The 16,769-nt window shown below is 41.4% G+C and overlaps 2 protein-coding genes across 2 annotated transcripts; one reads left to right on the top strand and one right to left on the bottom strand.

Annotated features, from left to right (window-relative positions):
- Nucleotides 1–36: 36 nt before the first annotated feature.
- srpra (SRP receptor subunit alpha) lies at nucleotides 37–8,351 on the bottom strand. The gene is made up of 15 exons (XM_037082363.1): nucleotides 8,196–8,351; nucleotides 7,936–8,073; nucleotides 7,499–7,582; nucleotides 7,211–7,374; nucleotides 6,219–6,376; nucleotides 5,945–6,113; nucleotides 5,562–5,706; nucleotides 5,293–5,435; nucleotides 5,075–5,196; nucleotides 4,884–4,970; nucleotides 3,847–4,019; nucleotides 2,561–2,774; nucleotides 2,208–2,371; nucleotides 1,582–1,680; nucleotides 37–1,390 (listed from the first exon to the last, which is right to left on the bottom strand). The coding sequence occupies exons 2-15, from the start codon at nucleotides 8,056–8,058 to the stop codon at nucleotides 1,262–1,264; spliced, it is 1,974 nt and encodes a 657-aa protein (XP_036938258.1). The 5' UTR covers nucleotides 8,059–8,073; nucleotides 8,196–8,351; the 3' UTR covers nucleotides 37–1,261.
- A 1,388-nt stretch (nucleotides 8,352–9,739) lies between these two features.
- LOC119007591 (toll-interleukin 1 receptor (TIR) domain containing adaptor protein) lies at nucleotides 9,740–12,495 on the top strand. The gene is made up of 3 exons (XM_037077373.1): nucleotides 9,740–10,173; nucleotides 10,394–10,996; nucleotides 11,194–12,495. The coding sequence occupies exons 1-3, from the start codon at nucleotides 10,092–10,094 to the stop codon at nucleotides 11,421–11,423; spliced, it is 915 nt and encodes a 304-aa protein (XP_036933268.1). The 5' UTR covers nucleotides 9,740–10,091; the 3' UTR covers nucleotides 11,424–12,495.
- Nucleotides 12,496–16,769: the final 4,274 nt, after the last annotated feature.

Genomic DNA, 16,769 nt, shown 5'->3' with positions numbered 1-16,769 from the left:
CATATGACAGAACAAGTTCCACTTTACAGGCTGTCATAGCATATAGCAGCTTTATTTAGAAACTTTGACATTCTCATAAATTAGCTCAAATCTTCTGTATAACTCTTGATTCTCTCATATTGCACTACCACAAATTAAAACAGGGGCTAGAGATATTTAAGACTTATATTTCTTCTTATAAATGAAGAGTAAATCTGAGGAAAAAACATAAATAAAAGGGGATAAAAGAACAAGTGGCCACACAAGGCGTGGTCTGAAATTGATGGACAACCTGTAAGAACTAAAAAAAATTACTTTACAAAATATCTCTCTGGTTTTCATCAGCTATAAACTTGGGAATCAAAGTCTCCATTTGGTAATGAAAATGTGTTAACTGTGTTAGGGAGGGAAGGAGCTCTAGGAGATGATTTTCATAAAACAATCCATCCAGAACTAGTGTACCATAGTTGTTAGAGCCCAGGAGATGTTGATGCACTGCCCCATTTTACAAAAAAAAATCTGTTTTGACTGAGCCTCATCTGTACAGTTACATGACTCCTCCCCCCCAACCATTTTTGACAAAGGCCTACGACATAATTTGACAAGCGCCGATGTTCATGCTGACTTGAGTATAAATGTAAAATACAGATTCAGACTGCTCAAGACTAGAGGTTTTCTGACCTGAACTGAAGCCGTACACTTGATGGATAACACCACCTGTGTAGTGAAGGTGTTAACTAAGAAAACAGGAGACAGATAGGCACTATGGTCACTAAGCTTTCCTCAGGCACAGGCAGCTGCTGAAATGTCACATTCAGCAAGCCACCACGACCTGACCTCATTTACATGAAGAAGGGAAAACTGACTGACAAAATGCCAGGTAAGGGATTTTTCTTTACTGTTTAAACCAGTAAACCAATGACGTTTACAGCCTCAGTCCATCCTAAAATGTCATTTGGATGCGACTTCATTTATTTCAAAACTCGGGCTGATCTGAGGTACTTTTTGAATGTATGCCCAAACCGTTAAGAAGGGATGCAAAGGGAGGCCCCTCTGCCTTTGTTGCAAGATGATCTGTGTCTTTCAGAGTGCACATTTGTCCTTTACTGAGAGAATAAAGTCCTGTGCATGACATGAGTTCCTCATTTGATGCAAATTAGAGAGGGCTAGACAGGAGGATGAGATACGCAGGTTAGCAGGGCTGGAACATCTCACGGCAGCATGGCAAAAGGTATTGTTGGCTTTGTTGCTTCGATGAATAAACAGCAGAACATGCAGCCGCTTAAGCCTTCATCAGGGCGCTGACCACGGCGCGGGCGTTGAGGCTGCGCAGGTCATTGTAGGTCTGCCCCGTGCCGACAAACACAATGGGCTGGCCTGTGATGTAGGTCATGGAGATGGCAGCACCCACCTGTGAGGGAGGAAGGATGACACGTGAGTGCCATCAGCTTTCCGGCTTGAAATTGATCCATAAAGTCATAAAAAATAAATAAATTAATAAAATAAAATTAAAAAAACAGCCACAGACAAATCATTCACTGCAATCAAAAGGTCTTTTAAAAAGGTCACACCACATGATTAAAGCCAGGTGGGGACATGTACCTTGTCATCGATGGTGTCAAACTTAGTGAGAACAATCCCATCAATGAGGCGAGGCTTGTCCGACATGGAGTGGTCTGCCAGAGCCTGATTGAACTTTACCTGAGGCATGAGAAGGAGGAAGTTGAGTCATTCATGAGGACACTGATGGCAACAGGTTTAATATGTTAAGCACCATTTTTCCATCCCAGTCTTAACAAAGCGTACAAGAGAAGAGACGATTATTATGATTATTTAACAAGACAGCAGACTACTTGAACAATGCTGACCTCTGCTGGGGAGATAAGAAACAACAGACTGAGTTTATCCCAAGGCCTTTTCTTATAAAGTCATTTCTGTTTATGTCAGTGAAGGGCAATCTGAACTCTGACAGGTGCTTTAAGACTGAGGGTAATGCACAGGACTGATTAAAGATGAAGCCATAACCATCAATCTCTGCTGCGGTCAGTACCAAGTTCCAGCAGCCAATCACATCATTGTGTTTGATATAATGGCCCAACTGTTTCATTAGAATTCAGCGGTGAATTAAAGGATTTAGATTTCCTGGAAAAACAGAACTATATATGCACCCACTTCCCTCTCCTCCGCATCAGTCACATTTCGACTGAGCTCATGGTCTGTGGTCTTACCAGCTGATCAACGGCCTCATTGCCAACCAGAGCTTCTCCGACAAACAGCACAAGGTCAGGCATGTTGACTGCAATGAGTTTGGCCAGGGCTGTCATTAGGGGGGCGTTGTCCTGCATACGCCCAGCAGTGTCCACCAGCACCACGTCAAAGGCCTGGTTGCGGGCTGGAGGCACAGAAGATGTACATTTACGTGCACATTTACCACAAAGGTGATATTAATCTCATCACCACCTCTACACCTCTTCTTTACAAATGGAGGTGCACTACAAGTGGGAATCAATAAGGGACCATAGCTTTACATTCTCCCGGTAAGATAACTTCACATTTATCAGTCAAAAATGACCTAACATACCATAGGCAATGGCCTCCATGGCAATTCCAGCAGCATCCTTTCCGTAGCCCTTCTCATAGAGCTGGACTACGGGCCGTCCTCCGTGCTGCTCAGGAGGATGCAGAGAGTTCAGGCGGCGCTGGTGAGTGCGGAGCTGCTCCACCGCACCGGCACGAAACGTGTCACAGGCTGCGATCAGCACAGAGAAACCATTCTCTATCAGCCAGAAAGAGATCTGGACCAAGACAAAGAGAAGTTTGTTCCACAAGTGAAAATGAGAAGGACAAAGGGTGACAAATCAACACTAATATTCAAAAGTTACACTCTGAAGTTAGATATGGTATTTAACTGCTGGAAGCTGGACAAATATACAATATCGTTAACTGTTTTTACATATTCAAGAGGGTTTTTTTTCCACAAGACATTTAACCCTAACCCTAAGTCATTTAATTTAATTAGTTGAATTAATGTGTTTGTTAATGTATTTACATTTTGATTTCTTGTCTAACTATCACTAATTTAAAAAGGTGCTGTTGGTAAGAAAAGCCAATTTTTGCATCTCATTCCCAGCTCATCAAAAACTGACGGCAGCCAACCCGTCCTACAATCCCCAAGCAGAACCACAGCGTAGAGCCAATAATAACGTTATTAGTTACACATTATTAGTTCAAATGTGTGCTGTGAAAAAGTTAATTAATCTGACTGCACTTTACAGGTGATTTCCAGTACATCAGTATAATAACAGTTACCCCTGATGTAATGTGAAAATTAACATTATGATATTAATGTCTTTATAGTACATTTGGCCTGAAACTGCTACTTCTATCTACCGCTTATATTAATAGTTTCAAATATTTAATCAGGACTCTTTAATACATTCCCACACAAACCTTTTGTCAAGGTATGCAGCAGACAACAACATGGAACATTACAATAGACTGGGGATACACTGGGTAAAGGTCTGCTTTTCACCAAAATGTAGGTCCAGTGCTAAACTGAAGGAGCCATCTAAAAAAGCTGGTTCAGTTACACAGGCTTAATCATCAAAAAATGTTTAAAAATGGGTTTAATACATAATGTGAATGTAATATGGTGGGAAACTGCAGATATTGCACTCAGTGTAGATATTTGAAACATAGGGAGCCCCCTTGTGAATCCCCCACGTTCTAATAATGGAACCATACATAACCACAAACTCTTGCAAAACAAGGTCAACTCCACAGACTGGCTTCCTGTGTGGGTAAACGGGGGGAATTCACCGGAAAATGGTGGACTTGCCATCAACCATTTAAACAGTTACAACCCACCTTGGCCAAGTTAGTGGACTTTCCAACCCCATTGACACCACAGAAAGTAATGACGAAGGGCCTCCGCTGGTTCTGCGCCTCCATGACGTCTCTCAGAATATCCACCCTTCGCTTGGGCTGCAGGATCTGCACCAGCGAGTCCTGCAGGGCCTGCTTTACAGTTGAGGCCACAGCTACAAACGCACAAAATACAAAAGTTTTGTTACTGTTATTTAACAAGCTATACCACTACTTACTGAAACAAACTGCCTCCTACGATAACAATGACATCACAGTTATTGTATTGTGTTTTTAGACTAGGGGGAGCACCACAGGGGGTCTTCCCACTACTTTCTTCTGTCAGAGACTTAAAACCCTTAGCACTGGGGATGCACGTCATGGATTGTTTCAGCCGATATCCCCAAGCAATAATTACCTTAGTCAAACCTCTAATAAGATTTATTGTGTTAAACTCGTAGACTTGCTCTCTCTTCTCTGAACACTTGCAAAACAAGCCTTGCAAGTTACAATTGTTGTTGTCTTCTGAGCTTAAAACACTCCAGTGACGACATGTCTACATTGCGTGGCTCTACACAGGTGCAGCAGCAGCAGCAGCTCCACATCATGAACGCAACAGCAGCACTGTTGTTCTGCTTGTTCTTCTTCTCTGTGTTTACTGGCAAATTCAAGTGCACTTGTTAACTCAACTAAAGCAACATGGCTTTCTATTGTTGGTTCAACTTATCTGCTATAATTCGATACGTGTTTACATTTTAGAAAGATGTAACGCATCCTGACTGGAAACATCACAAACACCACGATCACACTTTCAATTCACTGTGGTGCTCATCCAGACAATGTTGGGGAAACTACTACTGTAATCACATTTACTTTTTCCCCAGCATGTAGACCAGCGTGCCCAGAAAAGGTCAAGTGATGGTAGAGAAGATGTGCCCTGTGTTGTAATTAATCCTTACACCAAGTCAAAAATAATTTGAGAAAGTGGCTGGGATCTAGTCTGTTGTGAGTATGTTAAATAGGTGCGAGAGTTTACTTACTGGTGAATGTGCCCATGACTTTGCCCTCCAGTTTTTTGGCTACAGAGTCACAGAGCTGGGAGGCAATTTCGGCTGCTACATTCTTCGCTGCAGGATCATAAAGCAGAAGTATGAATGTCAGTTTTGAGGATGCACTTTGTAATGTTGCACAAGATCAACAGGGTGAGTGGGAGCGAGATGTGAAATCATACCGATGAGGTGGTCCCTCATCTTATCCAGTACAGACTCCATGTCTGCGCGGGTCAGGCTCTTGGACCCCACCAGGCCCTTCAGCATTCCAAACATGCCCCCAATACCGCCACCTTTTTTGGAGCTGAAATCAACAAAACAGATGCTGTTGACAGTAAAAACGGTAGCAGAAAACACACATAACAGTGCACCCTCAACAATGTAATTCACACTATTTTACCTTGTCTTGCTTGTTTGACTGACAACCACTCTCTCCTTCTCCTCCTCCTCTTCCTCCTCCTCCTCCTCCTCCATCTCTTCATCCTCACTGGACTCACAGTCCACAGACAGCAGGTCACCCTTCATGGAGTTTAGCTGCATCCCCTGAAACACATCCAGGACAGGAGAACTTGGCACCAGACTTTTTGTGAGAACACTGTGAATGTGACTGACGAAGATGCTCTGACAAGAAACACAGTAGGATTGGACTAAAGGAGAAGGGGCACATACTGGGTCAATTTGTGCTTCCATGTTCTGTTCATCCCCGTTTGAATTTCCATTCTTGTAGCTATGGTCCAGGTCCTTGGTGCTGCTACCACCCATGTCCCAAACACGCATTTGTTTCTTCCTGGGCTTCTGAGGCTTTGGGGACTTACTGTCAGTAGGGTAACAGAAAATCAGAATTAGAACATCAAAATCATTTAATTAAAGCTTTAACTGGTGGACTCACAATACCACTTAGCTTATCTATATACTACAGGGTGCCTGTCAACAACATACAGATCCTTCTGTGCATGCTCTCCCTAAACTGCTGCTGGTGAGACAAAATATGTCTGTATGAATAGTATTTCAGCTATATCTTATTTGACATACATGATTGTATTTTTTCTTACCTGGTTTTCTCAGCAGGCACCACCGTGCGCTTGCGAAAGAATTCCTCCCTCTTCTTCTGGATGATCTCGTCAGCAGTCAAGCCCTGGTTGCCGTTTTCGACCATCTTCTGCCCGGAGGACGCGTTCTTGCCTTGATCCACTTTGGCAGGCTGAGGCTCAGCTGCAGGAGCTGGGAAGGATTGGAATTTCAAATAAAGTCAGGATTTGTTACAGTATGTTGAACCAGCAATTTAGAATGAGCTATTTCAGAACCACCACCTCCAACAGCACTCACCCTCCTTTTTGGTATTTTTATTCTTCTTGCCACCCGGTTCCTTGGCTTTGTCCCCACCTTTCACCTCAATCATCGACTTCACAGTTTTTTGGGATTTCTCGGACTGCTCAAAGGTCCGCATGGCGGCGGGGCGAGCTTTGCTGCTGTCCTCCGCCTCTCTTGGGGTCAACATTTGATATATGTCAGCATGGGCAGGACAAAAACAATTTTGTTTAATGAAGCATCTATAGATGTGGATAAAATACGTTTTGGTCCTTGCAACTTCATTGGTCCAATTCTTATTCATATTCATGATCAGAGCTGTAAAAACTGCTAGTTGTCATCTCACACAATTAATCAGCAACTTTTTTGGTATTGCTTAAGCTATGTGGTTTTGGGGAAGACATTTTAGCCAGAAGAGAAAGATCTTTAGTGACTGACTTTTTTTTTTTTTTTAGCCAGAAGAATAGCCAGAAGAAACAAACTTACCTTAAAGGGCAAACACAATTTCATACTGTTTTATTTTCTTTATAAGTGGCGGACCCTGCCACCTTTCTAGTGTTCTGGGACCTTATTTTCCCTGGAGAACAGCTGGTTTATTCAGTTATGGGAAAAATAAATATTTACGAGTTTGTATTATTACCTCGTTAATATACGATTCTGAGTTCTAAATACTTTTACCTTTAGTCAGCTTCAGTGAAAAAAAAAAGCTAAATACATAACAATAAATATAAATAATTAATCTGATTTCTTTACTCCACTGTGATACTACACTGATTATCATTGGGTTGTGGGCAAAACAAAACATCTCAGGACATAATTTTGGACTTTGGTAACCACTGATCAGCATTTATCATCGCTCTCTGACATTTTGTAAACCAAACAATTGCTCGATTACTTAAGAAAACTATCAATAAAAAATAATGTAAGTTGCGGCTCTATGTGCTGTGACACCTGTTAAGCTGAAGTTCTTAATTCTACGAAATCCCCTCTGCGAGTAAAACTGTCCTTACTTGAGAAGCATCTTGAAGTCATCCTCGAATTCATAGCTGAAGTTGAGATGCTTCAGAGCCCCCTTTTGCTCCAGCTCGTTCTTATAACGATCCCTAAAATGCAGCTGGACGTCATCTATGAACTTGTCCACGTACGTCAGCGTCAGGATCTTTTGAAAACCCACCTGTACAGAAGAAAGGTCCAGACAACGGTGATCTTCGACAGGGATCAACGGCAGATTTGAAGTGCGAAATCTCAACTGTGTTCCGACTGTGATGATGATTTAGCGTGCAGTTCGGAGGACTTACCACAAAAATCAGCTCAAACTCATTGTCGAGCTTGTATTTAAGACTCAGGGCCTCGTGGGTGTAGGAATTGTTCCCACTTCGTTCCTGTAACGTCACACAACAACGTTGACATGTCAACGAGAGCTAAACACACACAGTACACATGTGGCAGCTGCTACAGCTAGCCCCCTGGGTGTCCCTGACAGTGTGAAAGAAGTCACTCTAGAACAAACCTACATCAAATTTCAGCTTATAACACGTAACACTGTGATTAATAGGCCCCCCGAACCTCAAAAGTCGCTTGTTGTGTACACTAACGTTACGCAAGAAGCTAACGTTTGCTACCTACTGGCGTTAGCATCGGTTAGCTAGCTGTCCGAGCCACTCCGAGAATTAGACACACGCGCCCACACACACACAGCTGCCACTGAGTTTTGACGTGTCGTTACTTTTCCCACCTGAAGGATCACGGAGCGGATCAGTGCGTTGACAGGCCCGGTGAAGGATTCAGTGACACCGGCTCCCTGAAAACACCACAGCACTATCCCCCCTTTGCTGAAGATGGTGAAGAAATCTAGCATCTTGCCACCACGGATCTGGATTTAAAACACACACGGAGGGGAGAAAAACAGTGAGACCGGAGGCCTGCGGTGAACGTGTGGCCCCGTAAACATTTAATCTGCTACAAAACACAAATATCAAAAATATCAAATCTTACCAAATAATACTTAAATAGATAACAATCCCCCACGAGTAAAATCCACCACCAGCGTAAAACTGTTTTCGACACGTCAGATGCAGAATCAGGAAGTGACGCGTTCTTCCGGCACTTTCTGTATTTCACGCATGCGCGTTTTATGAAGAGCGGCGCAATAAGCATCGCTTGCCCCAGGACGTTATAATTATACCTTGCCTGAGGGTGGCGTCTTTATACTTCCATCTTTTTGAGAGGGGCAGTATGTAGTTTCTGAGAATAAATTCAAACTCAACTTATAATATCATACAATATTAGTGAGGTAAGGATACAAACTCAGAAATATTGATTTTTCCAATAACTGAACAAACAAGTGTTCTCAGAGGAAAATAAGGTCCACAGAACACTGTTTGAAGCTAGAAAGGTGGCAGGGTCTGCCACATATAAACAAAATAAAACCATATGAAGTTGTGTTGCCCTTTGAGGTCAATTTGTTTATTCAGTTTGTCCAGATGTAAAAATGTATCTTTCTCTTCTGATTTAAGCATCTTCCTCAAAACTACATAGTGCACCTTTAAACCAGTGAACTGAGTAATAGATGCGTAAGTAGAAAGCCTACTTTCACAACTAAAAATCTAATCAATACTTTGTATGTCCATTTCCTGCTTCATTACACATCTTAACTGTACATTAGAAAAATGTTGTGGCCTACCTCTCGTTCACTTTATTCATCTGCCAGCTGAGCATAGTAGCCTACTTTACAACTGTACCATTAAAATTTAAAAAATATGGTCACAAAGTGATCAAAGTTCAATGCATCAGGTTTAACCATGCAACAGTATATAAAGGGAATTAGAATAAAATCTAGTGCTTCAGGAATAATAATACACAGTAAGCTATAACTGAGGTGATAATACCTCCGCTACAGGAAGGACCGGGGGTTTCGAAGGTTACTTTGAAAATGTATATCATAACGATCTGTTATGATCAGGAGTCTGTAATTTTACAAGAAAACATGTACCTTTTTTTTCATATCCTTATGACAGAGTTACATAACGTTACATGAATTCTGTTACGGGAAGGACTTGCCATTCGTTTACCACTCAATTTTTCTTTTCTCCAGATCATGTTTCATTTATTAGACATTTCTTTTTAGACAGATCAGTTTAAAAGAAGTATCGTTCACCTGATCCTGAAAGAAAATGTGAAATGAAAGTACAAGTCAAACCACGTGCTACTCTATCTGGTTAAATTACATAACCAACCAAAGAAAACCACTCAATATCTGACTTCCCCACATGTGAAAATACTACACCTGCTTTAATTACCATTATTTGACTCTGTTTTTTTTTGTTTTGGTTTGGTTTTTTTGCCACTTTGCTTTAATATTTTTTACTTTTTGCATAGAAGAATTAATTATTTGTGTACACAATAGAAAGGGATGACCTGGCCAGGGTTAATGAAAAGACTTATAGTATGACGCATATTTAAATATGAAAGCAGTAAATCAGTAGGCTTAGGCTCTGTGGGCGTAGATTACAGTGGTTCATGTTGTCCTTCCTGTTATTACTTCTTTGAAACAGAACTTCGCCACACTTATCAGAAAGTAGCTCATAAAAAGTTATTTCAGTTGAACTGATGCAGGACTCAGCTCTACTGCAATTCATGTATTTGTCCGCACACATCCTTCTGACAGAGGGTTAAGTCATTGCTCAGTCATGTATAAATTTTAAACATTTTGCATCTGAGGTTTGACTGCATTTGTTGAGGCGTCACTTTCGGTAGCCTACAGCTTCCTTTTTTTGCTGGTGATGTCAGGGGCAGATGAAGAAAGTTTTCACTTAGCCGTTGCTGTCACAGGATTATGTCACGTCGTTGCAACAGTTATCTGTCGTGCTACAGTCTTTGAGTAATGTACGTATGGGGCGGAGAAAATCCTTCATTTACTGGAAATACCTTGGCAAGGCGTTGAACAAACATGATGATGTCATCAACATGCATGGTAAGTTAAGATTTCAATACAAATGCCATCTTTAAATGTTTGAATGCCGTTTTTGTATCTGTTTCATCTGTATGCCTACTAATGTGAAATTCCACACTCTTCTGCTGTTGTTTCATATTCAGGCTTCCATAGCTTTATACAGTTGGATAAGGAAAGGTTTATAGATATAAAGATGTATAATTGATTTAGAGATATCTACCGACTTACTTTCTCTTCTCAGGTTGGTTCCAGAAACTCAAGTCAAGAGTTTCTGGGGCACAACGTGACCAAGAAGAGGCGACAAAAAAATCAGCGTCTTCACTCAACTGTGCATCAGCTTCACCATCATCTGCATCATCGTTCTGCTCTTCGTCATCATCATCACCAGGGACAAACCCTTCCAAAGCACAGTCTGCTCTGAGCTCACGGCTGCGATGGAGCCGAAAGTACGACGTGTTCGTGTGCCACAGCTCTGTGGACAGTGACAGTGAAGAGGCCGGACGCCTGGTCTCTTTCCTGGAGGCGTCGCCCCGTAGCCTTCGGTGCTTTCTACGGGAGAGGGACGACTGTCCAGGAGCTGCGATTTCCACAGAGTTATGCCAAGCTGTGCAGAACAGCCACTTGTGGGCTCTGCTTATCACTCCTAGCTTCCTGCAGGATGATTGGTGCAAGTATATGATGCACCAGGCTCTGGCAGAGGGGCCTATGTCCAATCGGATTATTCCCCTGGTTCAGAACCTGCCCCGCTCACATTGTCCTCAGGAGCTGAGATTCTTCTTTTGCATTGACCTGAACCGTAACCCTGACTGGGGGTATACTCTCCTCAACAAGACTGTGCTCAAGTGTAAGTAGCTACCAGAAAAGTTATGTTCTTTGGGCCAGGTACATGTACTGTCATTAAGCCTGGTCTCAGTCCCAAGATTGAATTGGTGTCTACTGAAATCTGTGGTCACCCCAGAGTTAGCATGTGGGTTCTAGTAAATGTTGAGAAAAAAAAAAAAGCCACCATCCTTAATAATCTCCATTTGTTTTCTTCTCCAGACCTGGAAGACCTGGTTGCAAAGGAGAAGAAGACACTAGATCACGACACGGACAGCTCTAGCAGTGGGTTGAGTGGCGGAGACAGCTCGAGAACAGACATTCTGGTGTCAAAGTGCGACCCCACCGACACCTCAATCCCACTGGAACTGATAAAGACGGAAGATGGGATTTTAAACAGCGACTGCCTTGGCCATCATGAAGAGGGAAAGACTATGATGAAGGGCGACTGACTTTAAATAGTAAACACTGCTGCTGGTGACCCTCGCTTTGTTGAATGCAGCAGCGCAGTGAATAAACATTAACATCTGGTCCCTGTGAGCCCTTGCTGCCTCATCTCACGCCTCCTTGGCTAAGTGTTGTTTTTTTTTATCCATCTTCTGACTTAGCAGTGTTTGCTCTTGTTAAATGTCAGATCAAATGTTAAATGTCGGAAACACTTTATTTTTCAGCCTCAGTTTTAGTTCAGTCTCGCTTTAACGGTCTTAATTTTAGGTGATTTTTACATGCATTAGTTCCTCTTTTACTATTACTTATATAGATGTTGTGAAATCTTTCAATCTTGCTCAATCAGTCGAGGGTCCCACTCACTATTTATATCGTAGCACTGAAACCAATTTCTGCAAAGAAATGGATAATGCCTCCTCTGGTGTTACTCAAGGCTCCATGTTTGTATTACTAATTGAGGTGTATTTCAAAAAACTGAGTTATATCTCTCGACCGATCTCAAGATGGTCACACGCGCCTTCATGTCATCCTGGTTAGGTTATTGTACTCTGTTGTAATCAGCTTTAAACAAAAAGACTATCTTCAGCTTGGACAAAATGCAGCTGCTTGGCTTTTAACAAATACTTGAAGACACTGTCTTAGCCTGACTTCACCTGTCACCACTACTGGTAAGTCTCAGAAATCATTTAAAGATTTTACTGATTACCTTTAAAGAGTGGCGCGATTCAGCTCCCAGCTGAGTTGCTGAACTGCTGCTGCCCTATCAGTGAGTGTAGCCTCAGACTCTCAGGGCTCTGCTGATTGTTCCTTGTCCTGGTACTAAACATTACCAGGCCTTTGCTACAGGGCCCGGCCCCAGAACCCCCTCGTCTGAGGATAACATTTGTATAAAAGGGGGGAAAAAAAGCTTTTCATTAATTCCAGCACACTGTTTAATTCAAAAGCTTATGGGTTTTATAGTTATTGTTATCATCTTATTTCAATGTTGGGTATTTTCTTTTTTAATTGTCTGGTTTTATTTGCCTAGTTGCAGTCCTAAATGTTTTTCACATATAAAAATTAAAAACTAAAACAGAACATTAAGCTTGCTGTGTTGTCACATAGACCTTCCCTCTCCCTCTCTCCGCCAGCAGTGAGTGTGCTCTGTGGATGTTCAAACAGTGAACAGGAAGCATTTGACTCCAAGCAGCAGGGGCTTATTTCCTGTGTCAGATCTAGAGAAGTGCTGCTCCTGACCAAGTTGAATAGCAGGCAATAACTGCCATTTACACATAATGTGGGAACCTGTGTTCATCGTCTTGAGCTCGTCACACATGATCCAGTCGAATAGCTGCCCACAATTAAAGTTTCAGGGACACTAGTGCGTCATAAATTAATATAAACAGTACACTGTGAGAAAGATAGTGTTTACCACCAGGTGGTGTGTTTTCCTGTTCTTTCCAGCAGAGAGCGTGCTCTGAGGGATGATGGTCTGATGTCTCTGGTATCCGCATGTTACAATAACAATCATAAACCAAACATGTCTCTTTTATGTGTGTGTCTCTCGGGATAAAAGGTGCAGTGTGGGTAAAAGTGAATCAAACCCGCCCTGACCAAACAGCTGATTGTGGCATGACCTTTTCTCTCAACCGGATTTGAGCAATAATAGAGGAAGTGTACATCCTATTGAGATAAAGAAACAACTTAAACCTTCCTTTGACATTCTGACAACTGTCTCTTAAAACAACGCAGGAGATAACACCAATGGCTCCAGTCTGCTGTTCTTATTGTTCTTAGTCACAATATTTCTGACTAGGTGCTTTTAAGCTCGGCTAGTTGGAACACAATCCGAACATGTTGAAAGCGCTGGAAGGAGCTCCCTTTCCCGAAAATCCAAAGAAAAAAACTTTCAGTTTTCTTGTTAGGTATGATTAAATGTCCTTGGCAGCCGCTTCTCCTCTGGATCAAACACACTGGCAGGGCTTCATTTCAGATACTTGGCATTTGGAAGACTCAGTGTAAAATATCAGGTATTCATTGAATCAACTGGAGCACAGCATTAGTGATCCTATACCGTTTTAATTCTCAGTGTTATTAACATTTTACACAAATATTGATGCAATCAAGGCTTTTGTCACATCTTCTGCTTACAAGTAGTGCCACGTGTTCCCTTTTTCTATTTGTTACTAATCGTGTATCATTACACACCTCGAGGCACCCCACGCAGGTAGGGATGATAGGTTTAATCAGGTCATCTCACCGGACTATAACTTGGCTGAGACACATAACTTCCTGGTGTCTCCACCCGTCAGTCAAGTTGAGCCAAGTTTGGCTTAGAGCGCCATGCAAAAATGGCAGTGAGATGTCTTCTTGCTCAAGACCGGTTTGTGATTCTGAATGGCTCCATTCCAGTTATATGTGTGTTTGCAATGTCTCCTTGTTATGAATATGCACAGAAAGTAATATTTTCTGTCTCAGTCCCAGTTTTGGTTAGAAGTCAGTCAGTTTAGATGAAATCTGAAGCGTAAAATTAGGTGAGCTTGTTTAAGGTCCACTGTTTCAGATTTAGTGACATCTAGGGGTGAGTTGGTCAGACTGCAACCAACTAAACACCCCTCACCATACTGTTAGAGTGGCTGCTAGAATTCCTGGAAATGCCCTCCCTACAGCCAGTGTTTGGTTTGTCCATGCTCTAAAAACATGGTGGTGCAATATTTCAGATCTGTAGCTATAAAAAGACTCATTTCAAGGTAACGTTAACACAGTCATTCTAGTTTCAGGTGATGAAAACATAAATATGATTATTCATCTTCAATTTCTAGCAATCGATCCACCTAAATCATACACACACACACACATACACTTTGAGTAGACATTTCATTTCACTAAAATGTCCATATCTTTTTTTGTTATGTTTATGAATAAGACAAGTCTAAAATGTAAAACCTTACTAAAGTTGACTGAATATGACTAGAAAAACATGCATGGGCCCTTTGAACTTAGGAGGACTAAGACAACATCTAAAAATAGCTGGCAAATTAACACTAGCTCAGTGCTGGAAAGCCAGACATGCTAAGTGTCAGCATCCCAGCAATTTAAGCATGAAGCAAGAAATGAAAGAGAGGAGAGAGTTCAGGCCACAGGGTGGCAAGCTGGACCACCAACAGTACAGAAAAGCACTCAGCTGTTAGTCACCACGGTGGTCTCCACTGGGCGTGGCAGCACCGACCTGGATGTTTCTATCTGTGGTGAGTACATTCAGCTTGCCATGCTACAGTGAAGCACCAGCTGGGTTAATTAAAGGAGAGCCGGAGATCCAAACATTTTATTGGGTTCCTGTGAACGTAGACTATACAGCGCAATGAGACATGAGAAGGCTGCTCTGTCACGTGCAGTCTTGTTTCCCCCAAATAATAAAAATGCATCACAAAATAAATTGCAAATCATTTCTACGCTGCCGCTTCCAGCAGAACCTTCCTTCTTTTTCATCAGACTGTATTCAATTGATGTTTGCAGGAAGTTGCACACGAAACACCACACTCAGTGCCACCCGGATACAAGTCTTTCAGCAAATTGTCCGAAAATGAAAATTGTACACAAAGCGCAGAAAATGATGTCGTCCAAAAGGAAACAAAAAAGTCCCTCTTGCATATCTCCAAGAGGTCGTTCTCTACAGTTTCCTGCATTTGGTGCATACATGAACATTATGTGTGGCGTGCTGACTCAGACATGAATTATAGGCACCACAAGTTGATAATGAAACACTAAAGTTGAATTGGCAGCCTTGTAAAAACAGGGATGCAACTTTCAAGCTGTCTCGGCATATTACAGAGGGCTGACATTGTTGGCAAACATTTGTTCAAGGTGCAATCGGGAGGGCTGCATAAAACAAATTAGATGACTGCACGTGCATTAGGGGAGATCTTTAGTGAGTGGTTGTCTCCGTTTGAAAATAAAGTAATGGAAAAACCAATGAATATGTTTCTGTTGTTTAATTAAGAGATCCACACAGATTTGTTTATCGTGCTTTTCAATAAAAGTTTAATGGACTTTAAAAAAAAGAGCCAATGCGCTCAATGTATTGGATTTTTGGGTAAATGCCTGGCAGGAGATAAAGTTGATCTCGACTTTGTGTTCACGCTGTTATCTACTTTGAAAAATTGAGATTCTCAAAACTCCCAGCCAACAGCAACAACACTCTCCAGATGTTGTTCCCTCTGGGAGGACTATGCTGTCAAGTTGAGGAAGGGCAAATCATCATTAGCAGAAAGATCACTGACATGGAAAAGTTCATTAACCTGTGCACTTCAACACAACCACCAGTTCGGGCCCACAGGCAGGCTATATTTATGCAGCCGTGGTATTTGGATGTGTCTGGATCTGCCTGGATCCAAGTTCATTAGGGATGAGCTCACATCACATGACTGCTTTCCTGTGGGCACAAAAAAGACATCTTTTTTTTTTTTTTTGATGTTGCAAAGCAGCGTTGAAACCTGCATCGACACTGCATTCCTTATGCTATAAGTGCACCGTGAACACACAGAGAACAGCAGCATGTCCAATGCATGATAGAGGGTCTGCGAATGATCAGGAACCACTGTACAACATGAGATTTCTCCCTTCCAAAACACAAACTTCAGCGTCAGAGACAGATGTGGCCTTATACAGTATAGACAAAACAAGACTGCAGGAGTTGAGGATAATGATTGATAACAGTGGGTGGCATGTCCACAGTAAAGGCAGTAAAGGCTGCTCTACCGAATGAGAGATCTGAGTTCATGTGGTTAAACTTCTTCTATACCCAATGTGAGCATAACGCATTGGCGTTATAAAATCCCTTGTTAATGTTCAACAGAGGCTTGCCAGTACAGCTCAGCAGTTGACAGCTTCATTTGTATATTATATTCTATACACACAAGATGCTGAAAGCTTATCGGCTGTCAGTCCAAACTAAGAATATCTACTCAAGTAATGTACTCCAGTACATTTGAGGTGTACTTCAAGTACTTCCACTTAAGGCACATTTACCAATGTACTCAACTGCATTTCAGGAGGAAATATTCACTTAAATTGATTTAATATGGAATGGAATGAAGAAATTAATTGTAATGATTTATATATGTTTATATACAACAGTAGGCTGTATAAAGTAGTCAAATTATAATGATTTATATATATATATATATATATATATATATATATATATATATATATATATATATATATACATATATATATATATATAAATAATGATTTATGTATCTACATAATTGAATATAACTACTTTATATATGACAAATTTCACTATGAAATGTATATATATATATATATATATATATATATATATATATATATATATATATATATATATA

This window comes from Acanthopagrus latus, chromosome 2 (assembly GCF_904848185.1).
Source record: "Acanthopagrus latus isolate v.2019 chromosome 2, fAcaLat1.1, whole genome shotgun sequence".
NCBI classification, from domain to species: Eukaryota; Metazoa; Chordata; class Actinopteri; order Spariformes; family Sparidae; genus Acanthopagrus; species Acanthopagrus latus.
This window is presented reverse-complemented; position numbering and strand designations above follow the sequence as displayed.

Coding starts and splice junctions, on each gene's coding strand:
- srpra (XM_037082363.1), bottom strand. CDS start 8,058: ATGCTAGATTTCTTCACCATCTTCAGCAAAGGGGGGATAGTGCTGTGG. Junction 7,583..7,935: donor TCCGCTCCGTGATCCTTCAG/GTGGGAAAAGTA, acceptor GTGACGTTACAG/GAACGAAGTGGGAACAATTC. Junction 6,114..6,218: donor TAAAAATACCAAAAAGGAGG/GTGAGTGCTGTT, acceptor AATCCTTCCCAG/CTCCTGCAGCTGAGCCTCAG.
- LOC119007591 (XM_037077373.1), top strand. CDS start 10,092: ATGGGGCGGAGAAAATCCTTCATTTACTGGAAATACCTTGGCAAGGCG. Junction 10,174..10,393: donor TGATGTCATCAACATGCATG/GTAAGTTAAGAT, acceptor TTCTCTTCTCAG/GTTGGTTCCAGAAACTCAAG. Junction 10,997..11,193: donor CAACAAGACTGTGCTCAAGT/GTAAGTAGCTAC, acceptor TTTCTTCTCCAG/ACCTGGAAGACCTGGTTGCA.